The sequence below is a fragment of the Musca vetustissima genome, unplaced genomic scaffold (genome assembly GCF_032173495.1).
Source record: "Musca vetustissima isolate MV318-11 ecotype Yass unplaced genomic scaffold, APGP_CSIRO_Mvet_v1 utg15531, whole genome shotgun sequence".
NCBI lineage: Eukaryota > Metazoa > Arthropoda > Insecta > Diptera > Muscidae > Musca > Musca vetustissima.
In genome coordinates, this window is record NW_026882214.1 from 351,200 (window position 1) to 374,086 (window position 22,887).

Sequence of the window (22,887 nt, forward strand, 5' to 3'; positions counted from 1 at the left end):
CAGGATGTGTTCAAGTTGGTACGGCACCACCTTGCACGAGCTGGAGAGGACCAACGGCGACACTACAACTTGCGACGCAGGGAATGGAAACCTTCTATCGGGAACTGGGTGTGGGTCCGCCAACATCCCTTGTCGAAGGCAATAGACAGCTTTGCCGCGAAGTTGGCTCCAAAATTCGACGGACCGTACGAAGTTTTAGACTTTGCATCTCCCGTGATAGTGCGCGTTCGTGGAATCGCTCGAGGTGACGTAAGGACGGCACATCTCGGCCAGTTAAAACCGTATAATCCGTCGGAAGATAGTCCGCGAGAACCCGCCGACCAAATGTTAACTACTAGTGTAATTACTGATGACAAACCCACTAATGTTTCGCTTCTTTCCATCATAGATTTAAACGCCAGCAACAATATGGAACAGCAACCAACACTGAAAACGAAGGCCTACTATAAACAACAGTGGCAAGACCAGCAAGACGCCGAAACCGCGAAGGCGGCAACCAGGCCTCGAAAGCACCATTCGGAGAGACGGCGTCATAGGTCGAGCAAGAAGCCGAAATCCAAGCGCATCGAGTTGCCCCCTTGCTACGTGAGACTCGAGCGGTTGGTGCTGAAACCCACACCTAAGCCGGTGGCAGTAGTGCAACCCGTGCGGAACCCCACTAACCAGGTCAGCGAGGTTATTGAAATCTCGGACGATGAAGTGCGTACACCCCCACGTGCAAGACGGGCAGCTTCCCATCCGCCAACGCCACCGCCAGTGGTGTCGCCGCTCCCTGCGCTGATAGTAATCGACGACGAATCGATGGATGGAACACCGGCGGAGACCACAGTCGAACGAGCGCAGGAGCCTGACTCACCCACGGTCATTATCACCATGGACGAGGATAGTTCGCTGGAAGAGACCTTGGGGGTGATTAGTAGTCCTCCCAGGGTAAATACGTCGCCTCGGTATGTCGAATCCACGGAGTCGGAGGCAGACGAAGGTCTGTCCCGAGCAAACCCACGCCTTATCGCCACTCGAGAGGAACAATGCAATGGGCCTGCAAGGATGCGTAGTGTCGTGGTAGTTCCTGAGGGCCGGCCATCCGAGTGTGAATTCTTGTGCCGAGACGAATTGTCAGAAGAGGTGCGACAGGGATTGCAGAGACACATCCGAATGGGGCTAGAACTACGAATCCCCCAGAAGCAGTACAAAAGGATCGTAGAGGTGTGTGACCGTCGGTACCGGTTGCTGATTAACCGACAAGGGCAGGCTATCGTCATGCCACAATAAAAGCCAGCCGCCGAGGAGGGGGAGTAGTGTGACGGTGGAAGTCGCCATCTCGTTTCCACCCACACTATCGGATCGAGGGATGAGGTGGAATCATTTTTTTTATACATTATAATTATATCCCATGGTTACCTGAATTGTTTTTATTGAAATACATGTTGAATTTATTTAACCCTTCTTTGTACCCACATTATTATACCAGCCTCGTAGGTTTTGTTCCCGCCTGTTATAGTTGCCCTCGTTCTTGTTTACTTAAAAATATCATCAAAACAACATACCGTTACGACGATGCAGCCAGCCCTTTGCGCAGGTAATAGGTACAACAACAAGCATAGGCAAGGGTGTTGGATACGTAAACAAGTAGCAACAACATGCGTAGGAGAATGAACGTAGGTAATGGGGAATAGAAAAAAGAACTGGCAGTGGTATGCAATTTTTGGTAAACAAGCAGCAACAACATGCGTATGGTAATTCGAGGCAATGCAAATTGGAACAACAAGGAATAACAGGACTTTGGCTATCGACAGTGGCCCTACGTGGGGACCTCGACTATAAAAGGAAGTTGTAACGATGAGAAGGGGATCAGTGAGTTACAAGTGAACAACGAAAACACAAGTGCCCGGGAACTATTCAAGGAGAACCGGTGAGTATAGTGCGTGAACAGAGTGAAATTTATAAGCGTGTTTCGTAGGCCGCTTATAACCCGGGAAATTCGTGGACATTTATAAGCGTGTTTCGTACGCCGCTTATTGTGCTTCGACAAAACGCTCGTGAATAAGCGTGTTTCGCACGCCGCTTATTGTGCTTCGACAAAACGGTCGTGAATAAGCGTGTTTCGTACGCCGCTTATTGTGCTTCGACAAAACGCTCGTGAATAAGCGTGTTTCGTACGCCGCTTATTGTGCTTCGACAAAACGCTCGTGAATAAGCGTGTTTCGTACGCCGCTTATTGTGCTTCGACTAAACGCTCGCGAATAAGCGTGTTTCGTACGCCGCTTATTGTGCTTCGACAAAACGCTCGTGAATAAGCGTGTTTCGTACGCCGCTTATTGTGCTTCGACAAAACGCTCGTGAATAAGCGTGTTTCGTACGCCGCTTATTGTGCTTCGACAAAACGCTCGTGAATAAGCGTGTTTCGTACGCCGCTTATTGTGCTTCGACAAATCGCTCGTGAATAAGCGTGTTTCGTACGCCGTTTATCGCTCTTCGACCAAGCGTTTGTGAATCAGCGTGTTGCCTACGCCGCTTCCGATCAACATCCGACGCCGAGCGTGTTGCCTACGCCGCTCCCGACCAACAGCCGACGCTAAGCGTGTTGCCAAAGCCGCATAAGCGCATTAACGCCGCTGACCAGCTAGCGAGTAGCAGGACGGACAGCGAGTTTCCCTACGCCGCTGCGGAGATTGCCAACTGTGGACGCTAAGCGTGTTGCCAACGCCGCTTACGAGCCTGGACTGTGAGAGTCAGCCAAAGATCCCCATCGGATTTTCCAACTAAAATCCCTCTGTACCACTAGTCTTCCCGTCTTGTCTACCGATACTAATAAACAAAACTAGCCACAAACCTAAAACACATATTTTCTTTACTCCGGTCACGCAATTTATAAATTTCTGTGACGGACCCTTGGCCACCGCGAGCTTACCTCAGCCAACGGCGGCAAAAGTGTCCTTACAGTACTTGAAAGGAGGGGATTCTAATCGCAAACTTTATTAAGTTCTTAGGTTATTTTATTGATTTTTGAATATTGTTATTTAAACATTTTTAAAGTTAACTTTTTTTTTTATAAAATAACATCTGAGCTAAAGAATCTTTTCTATGGATTTTATTAAAACATTTTTTGATAATTTATTTGAATAGTTAGGCGTTCAAATTGTTAACTATGTGTAGGTTCCTGTTTGGTGGTTGTTGTTGGTTTTCACGTACATTTTATTTTACCATTTGGCCAGTGTAGTGCATGTTTTGCAATAACGAGAATAAACTTTTGGTATTTCACATTTTGGTCTTTTGATGGCATGTGAGTATTCATATATTTTTTCTATTCAATGTTTCAAACAGAGCGGGTTTCATAGCCTAAAGGCTAAATGAATGTCCATTTTTTTGGTAGAGTTGATGTGGAGGGTTATCGGATATGGAATACATTTTAAATGATTTGACTTATTCCAGGATTTATAGAGTTTTAGAAGAAGATGCGACAAATCCATAAAAATACCAAAAATCGGAACAACCTATATATGATTTCCAAAATTTTCTACAAACATGTTTTCCTCCATGAATACTACATGCAAATATGCTTCAAAAACCGTGAATATTACATCACAGTCCCCTCGGCTGGAAAATGGTAAAATCTTTAAAATTCCGGAAATGGTACGTGGGGTACGCCAATACATCGACCTATTTTGAACATTTGAACTCCGAATATTGGCAGGACCTTTATATGGGTCGCTGTATACTTTCCGCGTATTTTACAACATGATTTTTTCCTGATTGAAGAAGAACTACTGATAAAATTATTTGAAAAAAAAAATCAGTAAACAACTGCTCTGAATTTCTCTACTTTGAACTGAAGCATCCTTCCAGTTTCGTAATGGTTTGTCACGTTGGGCTATTAATATTATATGAACTAGTCTCTTCAATTTAAAATGTATGTTCTACACTTTTTTCATAACCTCGCACATGGTATCCGTTTTCTATACAGGTTTGAATAAATTCCAAATGTCGTTACATCCACAGCCCTTACCTGCCAGTAAACAGAATGTTTTTATCATAGTCGATTTTTTTAGCTTGCATCAGCATGGGGTTAATGGAAAGTAAAAAACTTTGTTGCCATTTATTTAACAATTTTCATTTGCTCTGGCGTATAACTCACTCTCGCTCGGTCTGTATGAATACCATATAAGGAGTCTTTCACATATTCCTATTTGAATGTTTGCTTGTTGGTCGTTGTTCCCTTTTACATTTTTTACGAATAGACGTTTTTTGTATTTAACTTTTCGACCATAGGATTTGTTAACACCCTTATAGTGAGTGGCCTAGTTTACAATATGGGCTAGTAACTGGTATCCTGAAAAACAAAAAAAAAAAAAAAAAGGTGAACTAACGACATACATATTATGTACAGGCATATGCGGGTGTAGGAGTGAACATGCTTGTTAATTTGTTTAAATGTCCGAATGTCAGTTACAATGAAATATGTATGTAATCTTGATGTGGAGCAAAAACAAACAACAAACCTTTTTTGAAATCCTTAGATATGCAGGAAAACATTTTGGTAGTTAGATCTTCCCATAATTGTATTATTTTTAAAGATGTGCTATAGGTTATTGCAATTGTGGAATTTGATGTATGACATCTCGTATACTATCTCTTGAAATGGGTAAAGATTTGTTTGTGAAACTACAATAATTGCGAGATTTAAGAAAATGCCAAAAAGGTATTTTTGTATTAGTTGTTGTTGCAGAGAAGAAGAGATGTTCCTATGATTCGAACATATATATGTATACAGATCTAAATCACTCCAAATATTTTGGTTGAAACTTTTTTTCTCATATCAACAAAACGTCAATATGACAGATATATTTAGCTCACTTAATATATTTAGCACCATTAAAATAAAATCGGACAAAAGTATATATCGTAAAGTTTAAAAGTCAGGATCGACTATATGCTAACCTTCACTACTTTGGGTACATACAAGAGATGCTCCTTCAATATCCTTTAGATAGAATAGGCATAGCATCTTTAGAGGATAATTGAAAGGGAATCATACGAAATTAACTGCGTGAAGTACATAGATATTTGAACTAAATTAAAACAACCCATACACATACCAATCTAAAATTTATTAAAAAGATCTATATATAAATGGAAGTATTTGAGCCACCGTGGCATCAAGCATTTGGTATGCTGCAACAATTTGCTATCCAAAACTTATCTCGACGCCACATCCAATACACGTTATTATAGGTTCTATTTTGTACATTGTGCACTAATTCGTCCTAAACGGACAAACCTTACTTATTTGGTGCATCATTTTGATGAAATAGGATGAAAATTTATGAGGGAGCTATATACATTGACAGTAAACTGCACCATTTACGTAAAATCGGAAGAAACTATATATGGGAGCTATATCTAAATTCGAACCGATTACAACAAAACTTCGCATATATCAATCCAGACCTAATTCTGAACGCTGTCTAAAATGTAGTCTCAAATGGAAAAAAATTGGCAGTATGGTGCTTCATTTACATAAAATCGGACGATACTATATATGGGAGCTATATATAAATCTAAACCGCTTCCAACAAACCTTCGGATACATAAATCTGGATATAATTCAGTACGCTGTGCAAAATTTTATGCCAATCGTCCTAAATTTGACTCTTTGGCTCTGACTCTAAATCTGAACCGATTTTAACAAAACTTCGCATACATCAATCTGGACCTAATTCAGTTCCCTATGTAAAATGTTGTATCAAATTTCGTGGAAATCGAAAGGTATACAGAGACTTTGGTACACCATTTTCCTTAAATCGGACGATTTTCACGAAACTTAGCACACATCATCCTAGGCTTAATTCAGTACGCTGTGCCAAATTTCGTGCAAATCGAAAGATATATAGGGACATTGGTGCACCATTTACCTTAAATCGGACGAAAATTTATATGGGAGGTATATATAAATCTGAACCGATTTTTATGAAACTTAGCACACACCATTCTAGGCTTAATTAAGTACGCTGTGCCAAATTTCGTGCAAATCGAAATATATATAGGGACTTTGGTGCACCATTTACCTTAAATCGGACGAAAATATATATGGGAGCTATATCTAAATCTGAACCGATTTTTCCCAATTTCAATAGGGTTCGTCCTTGGGCCAAATAAGTGACGTATGCCAAATTTCATCCAGACAGACGGTCGGACGGACATGCATAAATCGACTTAAAAAGTGATTATATGCATATTCTCAAAAGGAACCATGGGTCTATCTTGATTCCTTTTGCTTGTTACAAACATATGCACAAAGACATAATACCCTGTACCATAGTGTGGTGAAGGGTATAATGATGTGTGATAAGGTTTGTTGAAATCGGTTCAGTTTTTAATATAGGTCTTATACATATTTTCATTCGATTTTATGTAAATGATGCACCGAAGGGTAGTAAATTGAATATAGAGTGATAACAAAAATCAAATGGTTGCTCATGGGTTTATATATAGCTCCCATACATAATTTTACTCCACTTCATACAAATGGTATACCAAAGAATCCAAGTCTGCCCGTTTGACATGTAATTTTTCATTGATGTCAGAATGCAATGTGTATGGGGATTTTTCATTTGGTTCAAATATCTATCTAGTCCTCCAAAGATTCTATGTCTGTTCTATCTACAGGATATTGTAGATATTAACATCTCTTGTATGTACCGAAAGTGGTGATGGGTATCATATAGTCGGCCCCGTCCGACTTTTGGGCTTTCCTTGCTGTTTTTTTATTCATTTTTAACATTGCAGTCAAGGTCTATATATTAGGTCAACCAGTAAGGCTGATATCTACATTTTTTGTCAAAATATATTGAATTTAAAAAAATAATCATAGTTAGCTTTGACAAAGGCATCGATAAAATTTTTAATTTGTTTAAAAGTTATCCTAAAATACCCGAAAAAGTTATCCTAAAATACACCGAATTTTTGCATGGAGAAGGGAATCGGGCCAGAGAATAAGCATGCATGTTTTGATAAAGATCGGTCAATATTTAGCCGGTCAAAAGGACCCTGACTTTTGTGTGAAAAATTACAAAATTTTGTATTCTATGGCATATATATTTACTCCTGGAGGATGTAGACCCGAGGAGTTCATAGCATATCCAAGATGAGTGGTTGGCCTTTAAATTGATACCAAATATAGTGATGTATCTACTCAGATGTGGGAGTTACATCAAATATTTACAGGTGCTTACGTTTTCAGATATTATTTAGTAACCCATTACACACTATAGATGGGGAAATATCGCGCTGATGGCTTTAAAATTTTTCATGAAGTTCCAGTTATGGTCAAGAACAACGCCTACAATTTTCGGTGATGATCAGATTAAAATTTTGGGATGAAAGGGACCGAAAACCTAATTTTTTGTGTGTTTTCGAGTCAAGTATAATCCGAAATCACAACACAACCCACCGTGAAGGTAATATGGACAAGCAATAAGAAGGACTGTACTGAATATTCGAAAAAGTAAGGAAGAGGTGTTGTTGACCTCTAAACGGGCATAAGGGGGCGAATATCACGAAATATTACTCAGACTCGGAATAAACATCCTCAGAAAGTTAGAGTTCGTGGTAGTTGTGTAGGGTATCGTATCGGCCCCGTCCGACTATACTGCTCCCTCACTGCTTTTTCTCTGTAATTTTCTCTGCTTTTTCTATGTAAAGAAATAAATGTCAAAAATTTTTTTTTTACAAAAATATGTACAATAAATAAATGCTTCGGAAAAGTATTTTCCATATAAAGCATTCAGTTCTGTTTAACAAACATATAATATTACAAATATTGCAACATGCATGTTATGAAACATGTTCAGAATTAATTTGAACAAACAATTAAAAAGCTGGGTATTCATAGTAGTAAATGAAATTCTTTAGAAATTAAAAAATTTAAGTTAACAAGTTAGTATTGATTTTTATAAATTATGTTTAACATCGGCAGATTGTTATACAGAATATTATATTTCAATTTGCGAATAAAAAATCAAAAAGTGGGAAGACCTCATCGATTTGAAATTACGCTCGTAATAATTCTATGGAAAACATAACATTAAAATGAGAAAATTATTAGGCTTTTCTATGCGATGCAGTATATAGAAGATAATAGAATATTTTCCTAGAACTGGTAATTTAGGATATTATTTCAAATTTCAAATTATGAATTCCAATTCAATACATCATCAAGTTGTAGAAAATACTCGTATCTTGGAGTTTATAGAAGATTGCACTGGTAGAATGAACAGTATATAATTATTCTTCTAAAAATGAACCGGTCAAACTATCAATGGCAATATAACAAACTTTATTGTCTAATATTAATTGCTGGCCGATTATACATCAACTTCTTTAAGACACCAAAAATTTCGAAGCTCTTAATTTCATTAAATGTTTCATAATAATTTTTCTGTAAAACAAAAATATATTTTTTACGCTTTATTTTCACACAAGGAAAACAGAATCGACCAAAACCACACATAGCCTTGACAATTTGTTGAGGGTGTGTGTATGTGTGTGCGCTGGTCGTGGTGCAAGAATGTCTGTGAATTTTTTGGAATGAAAATTTTATTTGTTTGTGGCTACCAGTCTTTGTGGTATTTGGGTGCAGATGAGGACAATCACTAACGGAAACGAAAACAATGTTTGAATATGAATGAAAATTTCATTTGGGATTTGAACCGAAAGTGCACTGCTATTGCTACATACTAAAATAACACATACAAGTAGTGATTTAGATATGTGATATATAAATTGGTAATTACTCTTTGATTTATTGAGTTCACACGTATGATTTTGGGGACAAAAAACATGCATAGGTATACCCTTTGTGTGGTCCTAAGAGTTTCTGATGCCATTGTAATGTCTGTCCATTGTAGTTCGCCAATCGTCACGAAAATTTAATATTTAGGTTATGAAATTGACTAAAAACCGGATGAGGATACGTAAATATTTAGCGGACCAAAAGGTTCATATATAACTGGTCCATATTTGGTTTTCTGGGAAAATGTAAATCAAAATCGACAATTTTTCCTTTATTTCTTGTTAGATTTGTAAACTTACCACAAAAAGTACAAAAAAAGAACAGATTTGTAATTCGTGTCATTTTAAAAAAATGGTCAGATCACATTTTAATGTTTAGGAAATACAATAATAACGCTTGATATTTCTTATTTATATAAATAATATATATAGTTAAAATTGTTGACACAATTTCAGTTTTCCCATATATATTAGGTTGGGGAAAAAGAAATCCATTATTTTTTCGGCAGATTGCTGTACTGATAGATTTCTCGTAAAGTATCGATCAAACAATTTCAGATTTATGCTCGTTGGAAGGGTTACATTTCGCAATAAACAAATTATTTGCTATAAATATATTGGTGTTTTTGTTTGGTGCATTCAGTTGTGAGTTACAGGGTGTTAAAAATTAAAATGAACAAAAAGAAAATTTGGCACATTTGACAGTTTTTCTTTGACAAGGGCGAAAATCCAAGCCAATCGGCTAAAATTGTGAATGGTGTTTATGGCTCCGATTTTGTAACAGCCGTTCAGGAATTTTTGATGTTAAAGATGCACCTCGCACTGATAGGCCGGTCGTCGAAAATGTCGATAAAATCGGAGAAATGATCGACGTTGACCGGCAGTCGTAACATCGCCCAGGAGCTAAAAATAATAAAATATAAAAATAATGGATTTCTTTTTCCCCAACTTAATATTTAAAGTCGCATGACTGAACGCTCTTTTTAGCTTATATCTCTCAGGCTCATAATTATATTACCACTGATAATACTCTTAAAATATTACAATATTTACAGTTTTATTTTGCCTCCATTCGGGAAAGTCCCGGGAACATATGATATGGAACAGTTACAAGTGTATGAAATAGGGATGTATATAAATGAAATTGATAGGAAGATATACTAAATTTTTTCCTGTGGCCCACTTATTGTAATGTTGTTTAATATAACCATTATCACACAAGAGTTTCAATGATCTCACACATTTAACAGGCTTGAGATTTAGTTTTTCAGATATAGTAGGGTATAATATGATCATTCCCGTCCGACTTGACTGCTCCGCTTAGTTTAATTTTTTCGGTAAGAAGCTCGTGTTTTCGATAAGAAGCTCTCATCATCGAATAAAAAATCAGTAAGGAAAGTAGTAAAGTCGGACGGTGATACATTTCACCACTTTGGGTATATTTACTTGAAATCAGACGAATATATATATATATATATATATATATAAGGTGTAGACATCATTTTAAACCTTATTTAATACGCTATGCCACAATTCAGGCAAATCAAATTATTTTCAGGGACTTTGGTGCACCATTTATCTAAAATCGGGCGAAACTATATATGGGAGCTATATCTAAATCTAAACCGATTTTCACAAAAACACATCATTATAGACCTAATTCTATAGGCTATACCAAATTTCGTGCAAGTTGGAAGATATATACGGACTTTGGTAGACCATTTACATTAAAATGGACGAAAATATATATGGGAGCTATATCTAGATCTATATCTAAATTAAAAAGTAGTTAATTACAATGTATATTCTTTTACAAATAATAAAAAATATAATGTTTTTAAAAGATTGGTAGAAGAAAAAAATAAAACAAGTGAAAAAGCGTTAAGTTCGGCCGGGCCGAACTTTGGATACCCTCCATCATAGATATATTGTCAGGTACATGAAATGAAATTAAAGGGAACATACCAAAAAATGACCTTTCTACAAACTGATTATGTAAACGATAATTTCAGCAATTTTTAATGAATATTTATACCCTCAGCCTTATGGCTAATGAGGGTGTATACACTTTGGTACATTGAAAATGTGAAATTTTGATTTCATCCAAACTTTGCCTATAATTATTTATTCTAAACTTTGTTGGGAAATATCGATCCAATCCTTCTGGTACGTCCCACACAGGGGCTAGGCCTAGGCCTAAATCCGGGTTCATATATAGTACATTATCGAACCTTACGTTCTATCCTCCGCAGGTGTAATGATTACAACAGAGTCTTAGAACTAAACCCTAAACGCGGAACAAGTTAGGTAAATATATTAATATAAAAAATGGGGTTTTATGGGGACTACCCCAAAAAAGTAGAAAAACACGCTCAAGAACCGCAAGATACCGAAAATTGGAGGTACCCTTATATGACCCTATATTCATAGTTTTTTTTATGGAGAGATTTGGTACCTATTAAGAACTCAAAGTACTAAATTACAGCCAATTCGGTGGAAAAATACGATCAAAACCCCCCAAAAATACAGAAAATTAGGAGGTACCGTTATATGGGGGCTACCAGAAAGAGTGGACCTATATTCATAATTTTTTGTGGATACATTAAGTACCCAATAGAAAACCAAAGTACCAAAATTCAGCGAATTCGGTTGAAAAACGCGCTCAAGAACCCCAAAATACCGAAAATTGGGGTTAGCGTTATATGGGAGCTATGCCTAAACGTGGACCGATATATCCCATCTTCGAACTTGACCTGCCTGCAGACAAAAGACAAACCTATGCAAAATTTCAGCGCCCGCTTTCAATTCCCTCAGAAGATAGCGTGATTACAACAGACGGACAGACGGACGGACATGGCTAGATCGTCTTAGAATTTTACCCTTATCAAGAATATATATACTTTATAGGGTCGGAAATGAATATTTCGACGTGTTACAAACGGAATGACAAAATTAATATATATATATATATATTAATATATATATATATATGGTGGAGTATATAAAAAAATATATTTACACGAAATTGTGCATAGCGTATAAATTTGCACCCTTAACTATGTGCGCAAAGGGTTGTTGAAATCGGTTCTGATTTCAATATAGCTCGTCCGGTTTTAGGTAAATACTGTCCTAAACATCCAATCTTTGTCTGATTAAAAGAGAAATTTAGAAATAGACTCACATTTATATATAACTCATATTTGTGTCCTATTCGAAATACTCCCATATATATTGTTATCCGATTTTATTTAAATTTGGACCCAAACTCCCAAGGTTTGTCTGATTGCGATGCAATTTTGCGCATCGGTTCAGTTTTAGATATATCACGTATATATCTGATTTCTTATGTTTTCGTCTGATTTCGTGGAATTGTGCACTAAATACTAAACGTTTGAGATTAAGTTGGGACACCGATATGTGCTTCAGCTTCAAGTTTGCTTCAAAGCGGTCTAGATTTACATACAGCTCTTACATAATTTTGCTCAATTTTATACCAATAATAACGTCTGTCCTATTGGTATGATATTCTGTATAGATTTCAGAATCACATATATTCCATTTCATGGCAATGATCCTTCAAGGATGCCATGTCTGTTATATCGGCAACACATTGTACGTAGGAGCATCTCTGTTTGTACAAAAAGTAGTAAAGGTCGGCACAGTCCGACTTTTGATTTTATTATTAATCATACGCACCGATATGAGGTGGGGGAAAAATACCGATCTAGTGTCCAGAAAATAAAAAAAATAACTTGAAGGAAACTTTAAAACATTAAAGCAGTTTTAAAGTAGAGTATTGAGTGTACTTAAGTGTGTATAAAATAATCCGAATTAATAACTTAGAACGGAATAACGGTACACATAAAATAGATAGTTTTTCCAATGTTACATTCTGTGAACATATTATTGTAGAATTTTGTCCATTTTTGATATATAGTATTGGAATTTAATTAAATGGAATAGTTATATAACCCATAAGTTATTTTAATTTAGGTGTTTCGGGCTAAATATATGTAAGGTCCGTTTTTTTAAATTCCTTCAATTAAAATAGCTGTTTCGTAGGAGTGCAGTCGAGTTCAGCGTTGATTTTTTTATTTTTTTGTGTGTCTGTCTAGAACATCATACTAAATTTTTTCCTGCGACTTTCTGCGTCTCTCGGATTTATGTGCAATTTTTTCAAAAAAAAATTAAAATTAAAAATTTGTGAATTTTGTGATATGACTTGGAATAGATATGACTTGGAATAGATCACAGCATAACAGATAAGAAAGAAAAAACAAGTTCAAAATGCCCGTCTTAAGGTTTCAGAGAAATGGGTGTGATAAAAAAAGTGGATAGCATAATAGCTTGGTAAAATCCGCTGCCTTCATCTACTCGTTTTCGTCGTCCAATTAAACTCTGTTTAAAAAAGGAGACCACGTCCTTAATCCAAACAGAAGTGAATCTTTTAAAGGAACAAATCGGAAATATTCTAAATACAAAAACAGACGATCCAGACATAGAGGTGAAACACATCTTACATTTAACAATGATAGACGGCAAGGAAAAATAATAGCTCCGATTGGCCACTTTCGAAGAAATTTGAATGAAGAAATGAATTTTAGCGTTTTTTTAGCCAACCTGGCTTGGCATAGTCGATAACTGGTGTTGATGAAAAATTAATTAAAAATTTTCCTTTCAACCATGGCCTTACTGCGGAAACATTTATTCTTTTCGTGGAATTATATCCTTGGTTCTATATGCCTTCAAGCATACACAAAATATTAGTGCATGGAGCTGATATAATTAAATGTGCAGCTTCGCACATAGGAATGTTGTCTGAAGAAGCCATGGAATCCAGAAATAAGGACTTTCGGAACTACAGGGAACTGTACACCAGAAAAATGAGTCGTGAGGAAACAATGAGGGATCTTTTCAATAGGTTGCTATTTTCTTCTGATCCAAAAATATCAAGTTTGTCTCGTAGTACATCTCTTAACCATCGATATAGTGAGCCACCATCTGAAGAAGTCCTTAAACTATTGGTAGATCCAATGCTACCAACTAATTCAGATCAAAACTCGGATTCTGAATGTGATTAGTATTTAATAAGTAATGCCTAAATTTTATATATAGTTTAATGTTTTCGATATATAATATTAACAATAATAGAGATACATATAATAACAATAGTGTTTGGCTTAAACCCCCTTTTTACCCTCCAAATGTTTCGGAATTCTTAAAAGAAGCTCCCATTTTAGGAGTACTATTATTTATAACGAAAAATGTTGCTTATTAAAAAATCTTTAAAAAGCTTCAAAATAGTAATTTTCACCTAAAAATTTAGGTTTTTTCTAAAAAAAATTCGGCGTTGTCCATCTAAATCTATTCTTATCCAAAATATCGATAAACATACAGTAAAACATCTACTTTTGTTTTCTGCGCGCTATATCTGTTTGTTTTCCCACTGTGCGACGGTAGGTTTGGAAATCTGTTAGTGTCTTCAGCGTAATTGACCCATTGACATGGATAGATATATAACTAAAAGTTTCAAAATAAAAATAAATATGACAGGGGGATATATGCATATAAGGATGCGTGTTCTACACCAATACACATGCTAATTTGATTTTATGCTATGATACGCCCCCGAAACACTGCTACGTGACAAAAGCCAATAAAAAGACTTACTTTTATACGCATTGTCGTAAGTATGTAAAAAAAAACATGCATACATGTATGCTTTTTTTTACCGCATTGAAAGACAAAACCTATTTCTTATTTTCCATTAAGGGATTTTTTGGGGTAAAATTTCCCAATTTGTGTCCCATGTGATAGGAATGGTTTTGTATTCCACTCAGTGGCTTTAGTTTCTATTTTGTTATTATATGATTTTTTTTTTTAATTCACGTGCCGTAAAATTGTAATTTGTTTTGTTGTTCTTTCTTGTGCTGTTGGCCTGCATTGTTTGTGTTTTTTTCTTTCTTTAGATTTCCAAAAAGGTTCGGAGGTTATAAATAGGGACATTTTGTTGTTGTTGCTTTTGTCAGTAATAAAACGTTGCCACTTAAAATATTTTTGAAATTTTATTTAAATGTAAATTATTCTCATATTGTACATGCTCGAATGTATATGCCTGTGTATGTGAACAATTGCATCTGTGTTCAGTGTGGTTTTTATACCCTACACCACACTGTGGTACAGGGTATTATCTCTTTGTGCATATGTTTGTAACAGGCAAAAGGAAGCGAGATAGACACATGGTTCCTTTTGAGAATATGCATGGAATCACTTTCTGAGTCGATTTATGCATGTCCGCCCGTCCGTCTGCCTGTCTATGTTAAATTGTAAACAAAGTACTGGTCGCATTTATAACCCGATTTGGATGAAATTTGGCACAAGTCACTTATTTGGCCCAAGGACGAACCCTATTGAAATTGGGAAAAAATCGGTTCAGATTTAGATATAGCTCCCATATATATTTTTGCCCGATTTAAGGTAATTGGGGCACCAAAGTCCCTCTATATCTTTCGATTTGCATGAAATTTGGCACAGGGTACTGAATTAGGTCCAGAATGATGTGGGCCAAGTTTCGAGAAAATCGGTTCAGATTTAGATATAGCTCCCATATATAGTTTCGTCCGATTTAAGGTAAATGGGGCACCAATGTTCCCCTATTTCTTTCGATTTGCATTAAATTTGGCACAGCGAACTTAATTAAGTCTAGAATGATGTCTGCCAAGTTTCGTGAAAATCGTCCGATTTCATGTAAATGGTGCACCAAAGTCCCTATATATCTTTCCATTTGCACGAAATTTGTAATGACGTATTGAATTGAGCCTAGAGCGATGTCTGCCAAGTTTCGTGAAAATCGGTTCAGATCTAGATATATATTTTTTCGTCCGATTTAATTTAAATAATGTGCCAAAGTTCTTATGTTGCATAGCGTACTGAATTTAGTCCAGAATTTTGTGTGACATCGGTTGAGATTTAGATATAGCTGATATGAAGTAATTGACGCACCAAAAAACCAATATATGGCTGATAGGAACTAGACGTACCGTACTTAGTATAACTTAACCTGTGACAAGTTTCGTTGAAATCGTTTCATATTTGGGTATAGCTTTCATATATATTTTAGTCCGATTTTAAGTAAATTGTACTTCCAACTCCTCATGTTTCTTAGATTGACATCAAATTTTGCACAACGTACAAAATTGAGCCTAGAATAACGTAGTTGCGTTATCTAGAAGTACAGACATAGTCCAACGGATGACCTATTGATATTTGTTTGAAGTCGATTTTCATACTTTTGTCCCAAACTAATGACATGTTTATGGATAGATCTAGGCCGATTTACATTTAGATAAATATCATATCTTTTGTTTCATCCAATTTCATGTTAATAATGCTGTTTAATATACCCATAGTGGTGAAGGGTATCATATAGTCCGCCCCGTCCGACTTTATTACTTTCCTTACTGGTTTTTTTTTTAATATTCATGCGAGTATTTTCGTATTGATTTAATTTTTTTAAGCAAATTGCGAAGGCCTTTATAAAATTTTGTCTGCAATCCGTTTAATTTCAATTATAGGCTATAACTGTCTACTACATTTTCAGGATTTTGGACACATTTATCAAACGAATTTGTTATTATTCTGGTACGATTTCATTAAATTATGCACTTTATATCCAACGTTTGTTCTATTGCTCAACCTAAATTTAGATACAGATCCCTCACTTTTTGAGCTTTCCTTACTATTTGGTTATTGCAATCTGGATGCATTCATAAATTCGAATAATTTCTACATAGGAATATTAACGAAGACACTACCGCAATTAAAGGCCCCTTACATTTGCATCCTTTGCTTCCCCTGATTCCAACATGGTAAATTCATTTGAAATGAGCATGTGTGTGTATGTGGTTAACCTCACATAGTTCAACCACAATATAAATTACTTACTAACTTTACTTTTTGAATTCTTTGAAATTATTATTGCCATTCATATTTTGTGCTATTTGTTGGTGTTCAGACAAAAAACAGAAAAAACGAAAACCAAATTTGTTATTTTTCGGAAACCATGTGTGTTGTGGTAGAAGTGAGCAAAAAAATGTTGTCATATTTTTAATGAAAATTAAATACGAGGAAATTTGGTAAATAGTAGAAGGTCACAACAACAAACAAAATTGTTGCAGTTTGATATTGACATATTAATATTTGAATTTTGTTTTTAAGCACTCAACAAAAATTAATAAAAACAAGTGAAAAAGCTTTAAGTTCGGCCCGGCCGAACTTATGGAGGATACCCTCCACCATAGGAATACTGACAGTTACGTGAAATGAAAATATGGGGAACATATCAAAATATGGACCTATAACGAAAATTCTACCAATCGTTTGTTGCAATCTATAGCACTGTGGTACAGGGTATTATGTCTTTGTTACAGGCAAAAAGAAATGAGATAGACACGTTTCCTTTTGAGAATATGCATATAATCACTTTCTTAGTCGATTTTTGTATGCCCGTCCGTCTGTCTGCCCATGTTAAATTGTAAACAAAGTACAAGTCGCATTTATGATCCGAATTATATAAAATTAGGCAAAGCTCATTTATTTGGCCTTAGGACGAACCCAATTGAAAATGGAGAAAATCGGTTCAGATTTAGATATAGCTCTCATATAGAGTTTCGTCAGATTTTTTGTATACAGCCCACCAAAGACCCAAAGTAAGGCCGATTAGGACAAAATTTTGCACAACGTACTCAAGTTACTATAACATAGCGTGTGTAAAGTCTTCTTGAAATCTGTTCAGATTTGGATATAGCTCCCATATATATTATCGTCCGATTTTATGCAAAAGATGCACCTCGGACCCAAAATATGATCGATAGCAGCAAAATATACTAAAATTAGTATAACCTATTCTGTGACAAGTTTCTTTGAAATCGATTCATATCTGGATATAGCTTGCATATATTATAAGCAAATGGTGCACCAAACTCCTCCTGTTTGTCAGATTGACATGCAATTTTGCAACACGTACAAAATTAGGCATAGAATGCCGTAGGTGCATTTTGTAGAAGAACACACATAGCTCAACGGATGTCCGGTTGATTTTTGCTTGAAATGGATTGATCTAAGTCAGTTCATATTTAGATAAAGACAACATATTTTGGTTCATCCAATTTCATGTTAATGGTCCTTCAAAAAAAAAAAAATATATTCGATACGCCGCACTGTCAAAAAATATAATTTCATTCGAAATACATATGGAAGCTATGGCTGCATCTGCACCAATTTCAACAAAACGCAGTAACGTCATACGTTGTGCAAAATTTCCTGTTAATTGAACAAACATTAGGAGTTTGGTGCATCAATTATGTAAAATCGAACGAATAAATAAGCATATGTTGGAGATATATCGAAATCTGAACCGATTTTCCACACATCATTCTAGACCCAATTCATTACGCTATGTCAAATTTCGTGCAAATAGAAATATATATAGAGACTTTGGTGCACCATTTACATAATATCGGACGAAAATATATATGGAAGCTATATAGAAATCTGAACCGATTTTCCCGAAACTTACCACCATCACTTCAGATTCAATTCAGTAGGCTATGCCAAATTTTGAGCAAATCAAATGATATATAAGGACTTTGGTGCACTACTTACCTAAAATCGGACGAAAGTTTATATGGGAACTATATCTAAATCTGAACCGATCTTCACGAAATTTAATACACATCACTATAGACTTTATTTAGTACGCTATGCCTTATTTCGTTTAAATTTAAAGATATATAGGGACTTTGGTGCACCATTTACATAAAACCGGCCAAACTATATGGGAGCTATACCTAAACCGATTTTCACTAAACTTGGCAGACATCACTTTTGGCTGAATTCAGTACGTTATGCAAAATTTCGTGCAAATCGAAAGATATATATGGACTTTGGTGCACCATTTGGAATATATATATATATATATATATATATTTGGGAGCTATATCCAAATCTGAAATCACCGAAAATTTTAGGCGTTATCCTTGCCCATAATTGGAACTTCATGGAACATTTTAAAGCGATCAGCGCTATATTTCCGCCCTCTAGTGTGGTAAAGGGTTACTAAATAATATCTGAATACATAAGCACCTGTAAATGTTTAAATGTAACTCCCACATCTGAGTACATATAATTGGTATTAATTTAAAGGTCAACCACTGCCCTTGAATATACCAACAACTTTTCGGGTCTATGTCCTTCAGGGGTAAATCTATACGCTATAGAATACAAATTTTGCATTTTTTCACACAAAAGTCAGGGTCCATTTGACCCGCTAAATATTGACCGATCCTTATCAAAACAGGCAAGCTTATTCTGTGGCCCGATTCCCTTCTCTATGTAAAAATTCGCGATGTTTGGGTCATAATTGCGGTCTCTAGAGCGACCAGAAAAACCGATAAAAATTAAGTATTTGGTCCATTTCATCCCCTAAATATTAACCGATCTTTACCAAATAGGGGTCTTCATTGGCCAGAACCCATTCTACATGCAAAATTTCGTGAAGATTGGTTAATAACTGTGGCCTGTATCGTGTTTACAAAATATAATTGACAGACGGACGGACAAACTCTTGGGGCTGCACAAAGCTATAATACCCTGACAACATAGTTGTGTAGGGTATAATTAAAGCAACGACCAGCACAAAGTCGCAATATTTAAGATAGAACTCTGAAATTTTTCACATACATTGCTATTACTCCTAGAATGTTTGGTATTACAAATGGGGTATATCGGTCCACGTTTTGGGGTAGCCGCCATATAACTGTACCCTCCAATATTCGGCATTTTGGGGATTTTGCACGCGTTTTCAATTAATTTAGCTGTAATTTCGTATTTTCGGTTCCCATTGTGTAACATATCTCCGTACAAAAAATTATTAATAATGATCCAAGTTTCAGGGAAGTCCCCATATCCCATATTATAAATATGGGCATCTGTTTTATTGTAGCTCCATATCACGACAGCCTCACTATTAGATGCTTTGAGAATTAATTAATTAATGTTTGAGAATTAATAGTTTTTCTCACGTATTGTTCGGCATGTTCAAGGTCCTATCATAACATTAGTTTTCTCCTAGGAGATATTTTGAATGCCATCCTTATGGTGGAGGGAATAATTAGAGAAGCTAAAAACTAATTTGCAGCTAACTAGGTTGAAAAACATTGCCGAAATATCGAATATCGGTGAGAGCTACCGTTGTATGGGATCATTACTAAAACATTATATCGAGTGGTTTTAACTAAGGCTGAAGTAAGCTCAGTCGCTGTCAGGGTGTACCTAACGATCCACAAAAACACCAGTGATTACAATTTCAATATTTATTATAATACTCTGGTGTTTACAATATGAATAATAGTTTGGATTTGAGGTAAACATTTATGTGTTGATGGTTGAAATCTTTTAATCGTGGTATTGGTGGCTGGGTGGCTCGTTAATAGCCGGCTGGCTACAGTCGGCTCGAAGATACTCGGCTCGTTAGTGATCGACTGGCTACTCGGCTAACTGATTGTTGGTCGGCTGGTTCGGATTGGTCAGGACTCGGTTAGTAGTTAGTGGGTGTTAGTGTGGCTACCAGGGCTGCCAGATTTGTTTTTTGGAAAATCGTCAAAATGACGATTTTTTGAGCACAAATCGTCAAACCCATTTTATAAAATCGTCAAAAATTGAAATTTTTCTAAATTAACATTTAGATATATTTAAATATATTCTTTTTATTAAAAGGAACATAAAATAGGTATTCAATTTATTAAACACGTTTGTACTTAAAGCTAATCAAGAAATTAATTTATTTTATAAATAAATATTTGAATAGGCATTTCGACTTTTATGAAGTCATTCATTTTGTAAATAAATATTTGAGTTAATCATTTTCAACATGTCGGTTTTAATTAATGTATCATAACAATTTGTTTTGTTAATTTTCAAATAATCTTTGGTATAAAGTATACCCTCCATTGAATCCTTATTGAGGGAATTTCGACTTTTCGTTTTATTAAGGTTTACTTGACTGAAAACACGCTCAACATTTGTTGAGGAATGGGGTAATACCATTATCTTCCGAACAAATTTAGTTATTATAGGAAAAACATATGAACCATCGCCACGTTTCAAATCAAATATTGCATTCTAAAAGCGAAATAAATCCGTTTCATTATTTTCACAAATGTTATTAAAATCAAACAACCTTAGTTCGCGAAATTCTGAATCCAATTTTTGTTTTTCATCTTCGTTTACAAAATGTGGAAATTCTTTAAGGATATCGAAAAATGAATTTTTTTTTTCATTTCTAATATACGTGGGACTTATCATAGATAAACTTTTAAAAATGCTTTCAAAATCGAATCTTTTTAAAATTTGTGTACAAAGTTCAATATAAAAATTTATACAGTTATTATATATTTTACTCGTTTCACTTGAATTAAGTTTTTTTTTGTTAACAATTCCTTTGCATGTATGCCCAAATATATGTGATCATTGTCTAAGAAATTGTTTCTATTATTAAAATCAACTAAATATATCTGATCAGTCTTTAAAAATTCATGTTTTACAAAATTACTTATAACAGTCTTGAAAAGTATTTCCATTTGAGAATATAGATTATGTATTTCCGTTGTTTCACTTTGAAACATTTTGTTTATATTAGTAATAATTGCTAGAATATATTTTAAAAATGACAAGTAAATTTCATTAGTATCATTTAAGTTTTCAAATATAATATTAGCAGTATCAATTTTGTCGACATTGGCCGCAAATGGAAAGTAAATTTTTAAGGGTTCATAAAGTTCCAAAATCCGGATAACAACCGATTCTAAAGACAACCACCTTGTTTGACTTGGATGCAACATTTTTTTTGGACGAATGTCCAACAGTTTTTGGATTTCTTTATATAGGTTGCATCTTTTAGGACTGTTAGAAATGTAATTAAAAATATTCCTTGCCAATGTCTCAACTGCTGAAGGTAGTTGCAGACATGCATATGAAGAGCATAAAGCCAAAGAATGACATATACATTTATACATATACAATCAAGTGAGGAATATAATTCTTCAAAAGCGTCGCAACTGAATGATTTTTGCCAGTCATTACAGATGCTCCATCGGCGGCAAATCCAATCATGTTTCTTTTGTAATCTATACTATTTCTATTAAATTGATCAACTACTAAATTATATAAACTTTTAGCATCACACTGATCAACATTAAGTAATCCAAAGAAAAGATCATGTATTTGATAATCAACAAAAACTCGAACAACCAAACATAACGATTTCATATTTGAAAGATCCGTGGACTCGTCCACGCACAAGGAAAATGTGTTGTTCTTTAAAAGCTCACAAACAATCGCATGTTGTTTCTTACCAGTTACGTTTTTTATAATCGAAGTAGCTTTGGTCCGACCAAGTGTCATATTTTTAGCTATATCGGAGTCCGTAAATGAGCTTTGACAAACGTTGGTCATGTGGTCAGCAACTAGAAATGGAAGGTTGTGCTCCACAATAAAGAGGCACAATCGTATTTCTGCCTTCTTGATACCAACGTTTTGATTGGGAACAAACACTTCATCTATTTTTTTCTGATTTAGTGTAATAGAACTGGCCGCAGCTTGATGTTTTTTTGTGTGCGAATGAGCTAAAAGGTCAGCTATTCCAGATGAAACTTTAAGGTCACAATTACAGAATCCACAAAAAATATGGTTGTTTTTTTTCTGCGCCCAATTTTTAATGTCTGGATGTTCCATCCAATCATTCTTTAACTTGCGCCTTTTTCTGCAATCCTAAAGTAAATATTAGGATTTGAATGCTTTGTTTTCATAAATGCATTTATTAAATTTTACCAATGTCGAACTATTCGATGTACCAACATCTTCATCACCAGGGTCAGAGTTTCTTGCTGAAATGTTTTATAAAACCATATAATATTTCTCCTGATATCTGCCAAAGCCGACACTTACCACCGTCTCTGTTTAAAAATTTGTCCATAATTCCTTTAAAACCAGCAATTATTAAGAACTTGTAATAACTTTGTACTCAACTTTTCCGTTCAC

General features: G+C 35.3%; 1 protein-coding gene across 1 annotated transcript; it reads right to left on the reverse strand.

Annotated features, from left to right (window-relative positions):
• Positions 1-7,869: 7,869 nt before the first annotated feature.
• LOC133328445 (uncharacterized) lies at positions 7,870-22,302 on the reverse strand. Its single transcript, XM_061537013.1, has 3 exons — positions 21,931-22,302; positions 21,585-21,866; positions 7,870-7,905 (listed from the first exon to the last, which is right to left on the reverse strand). Exons 1-3 carry the CDS (start codon positions 22,300-22,302, stop codon positions 7,870-7,872), a joined length of 690 nt encoding a protein of 229 aa, XP_061392997.1.
• Positions 22,303-22,887: the final 585 nt, after the last annotated feature.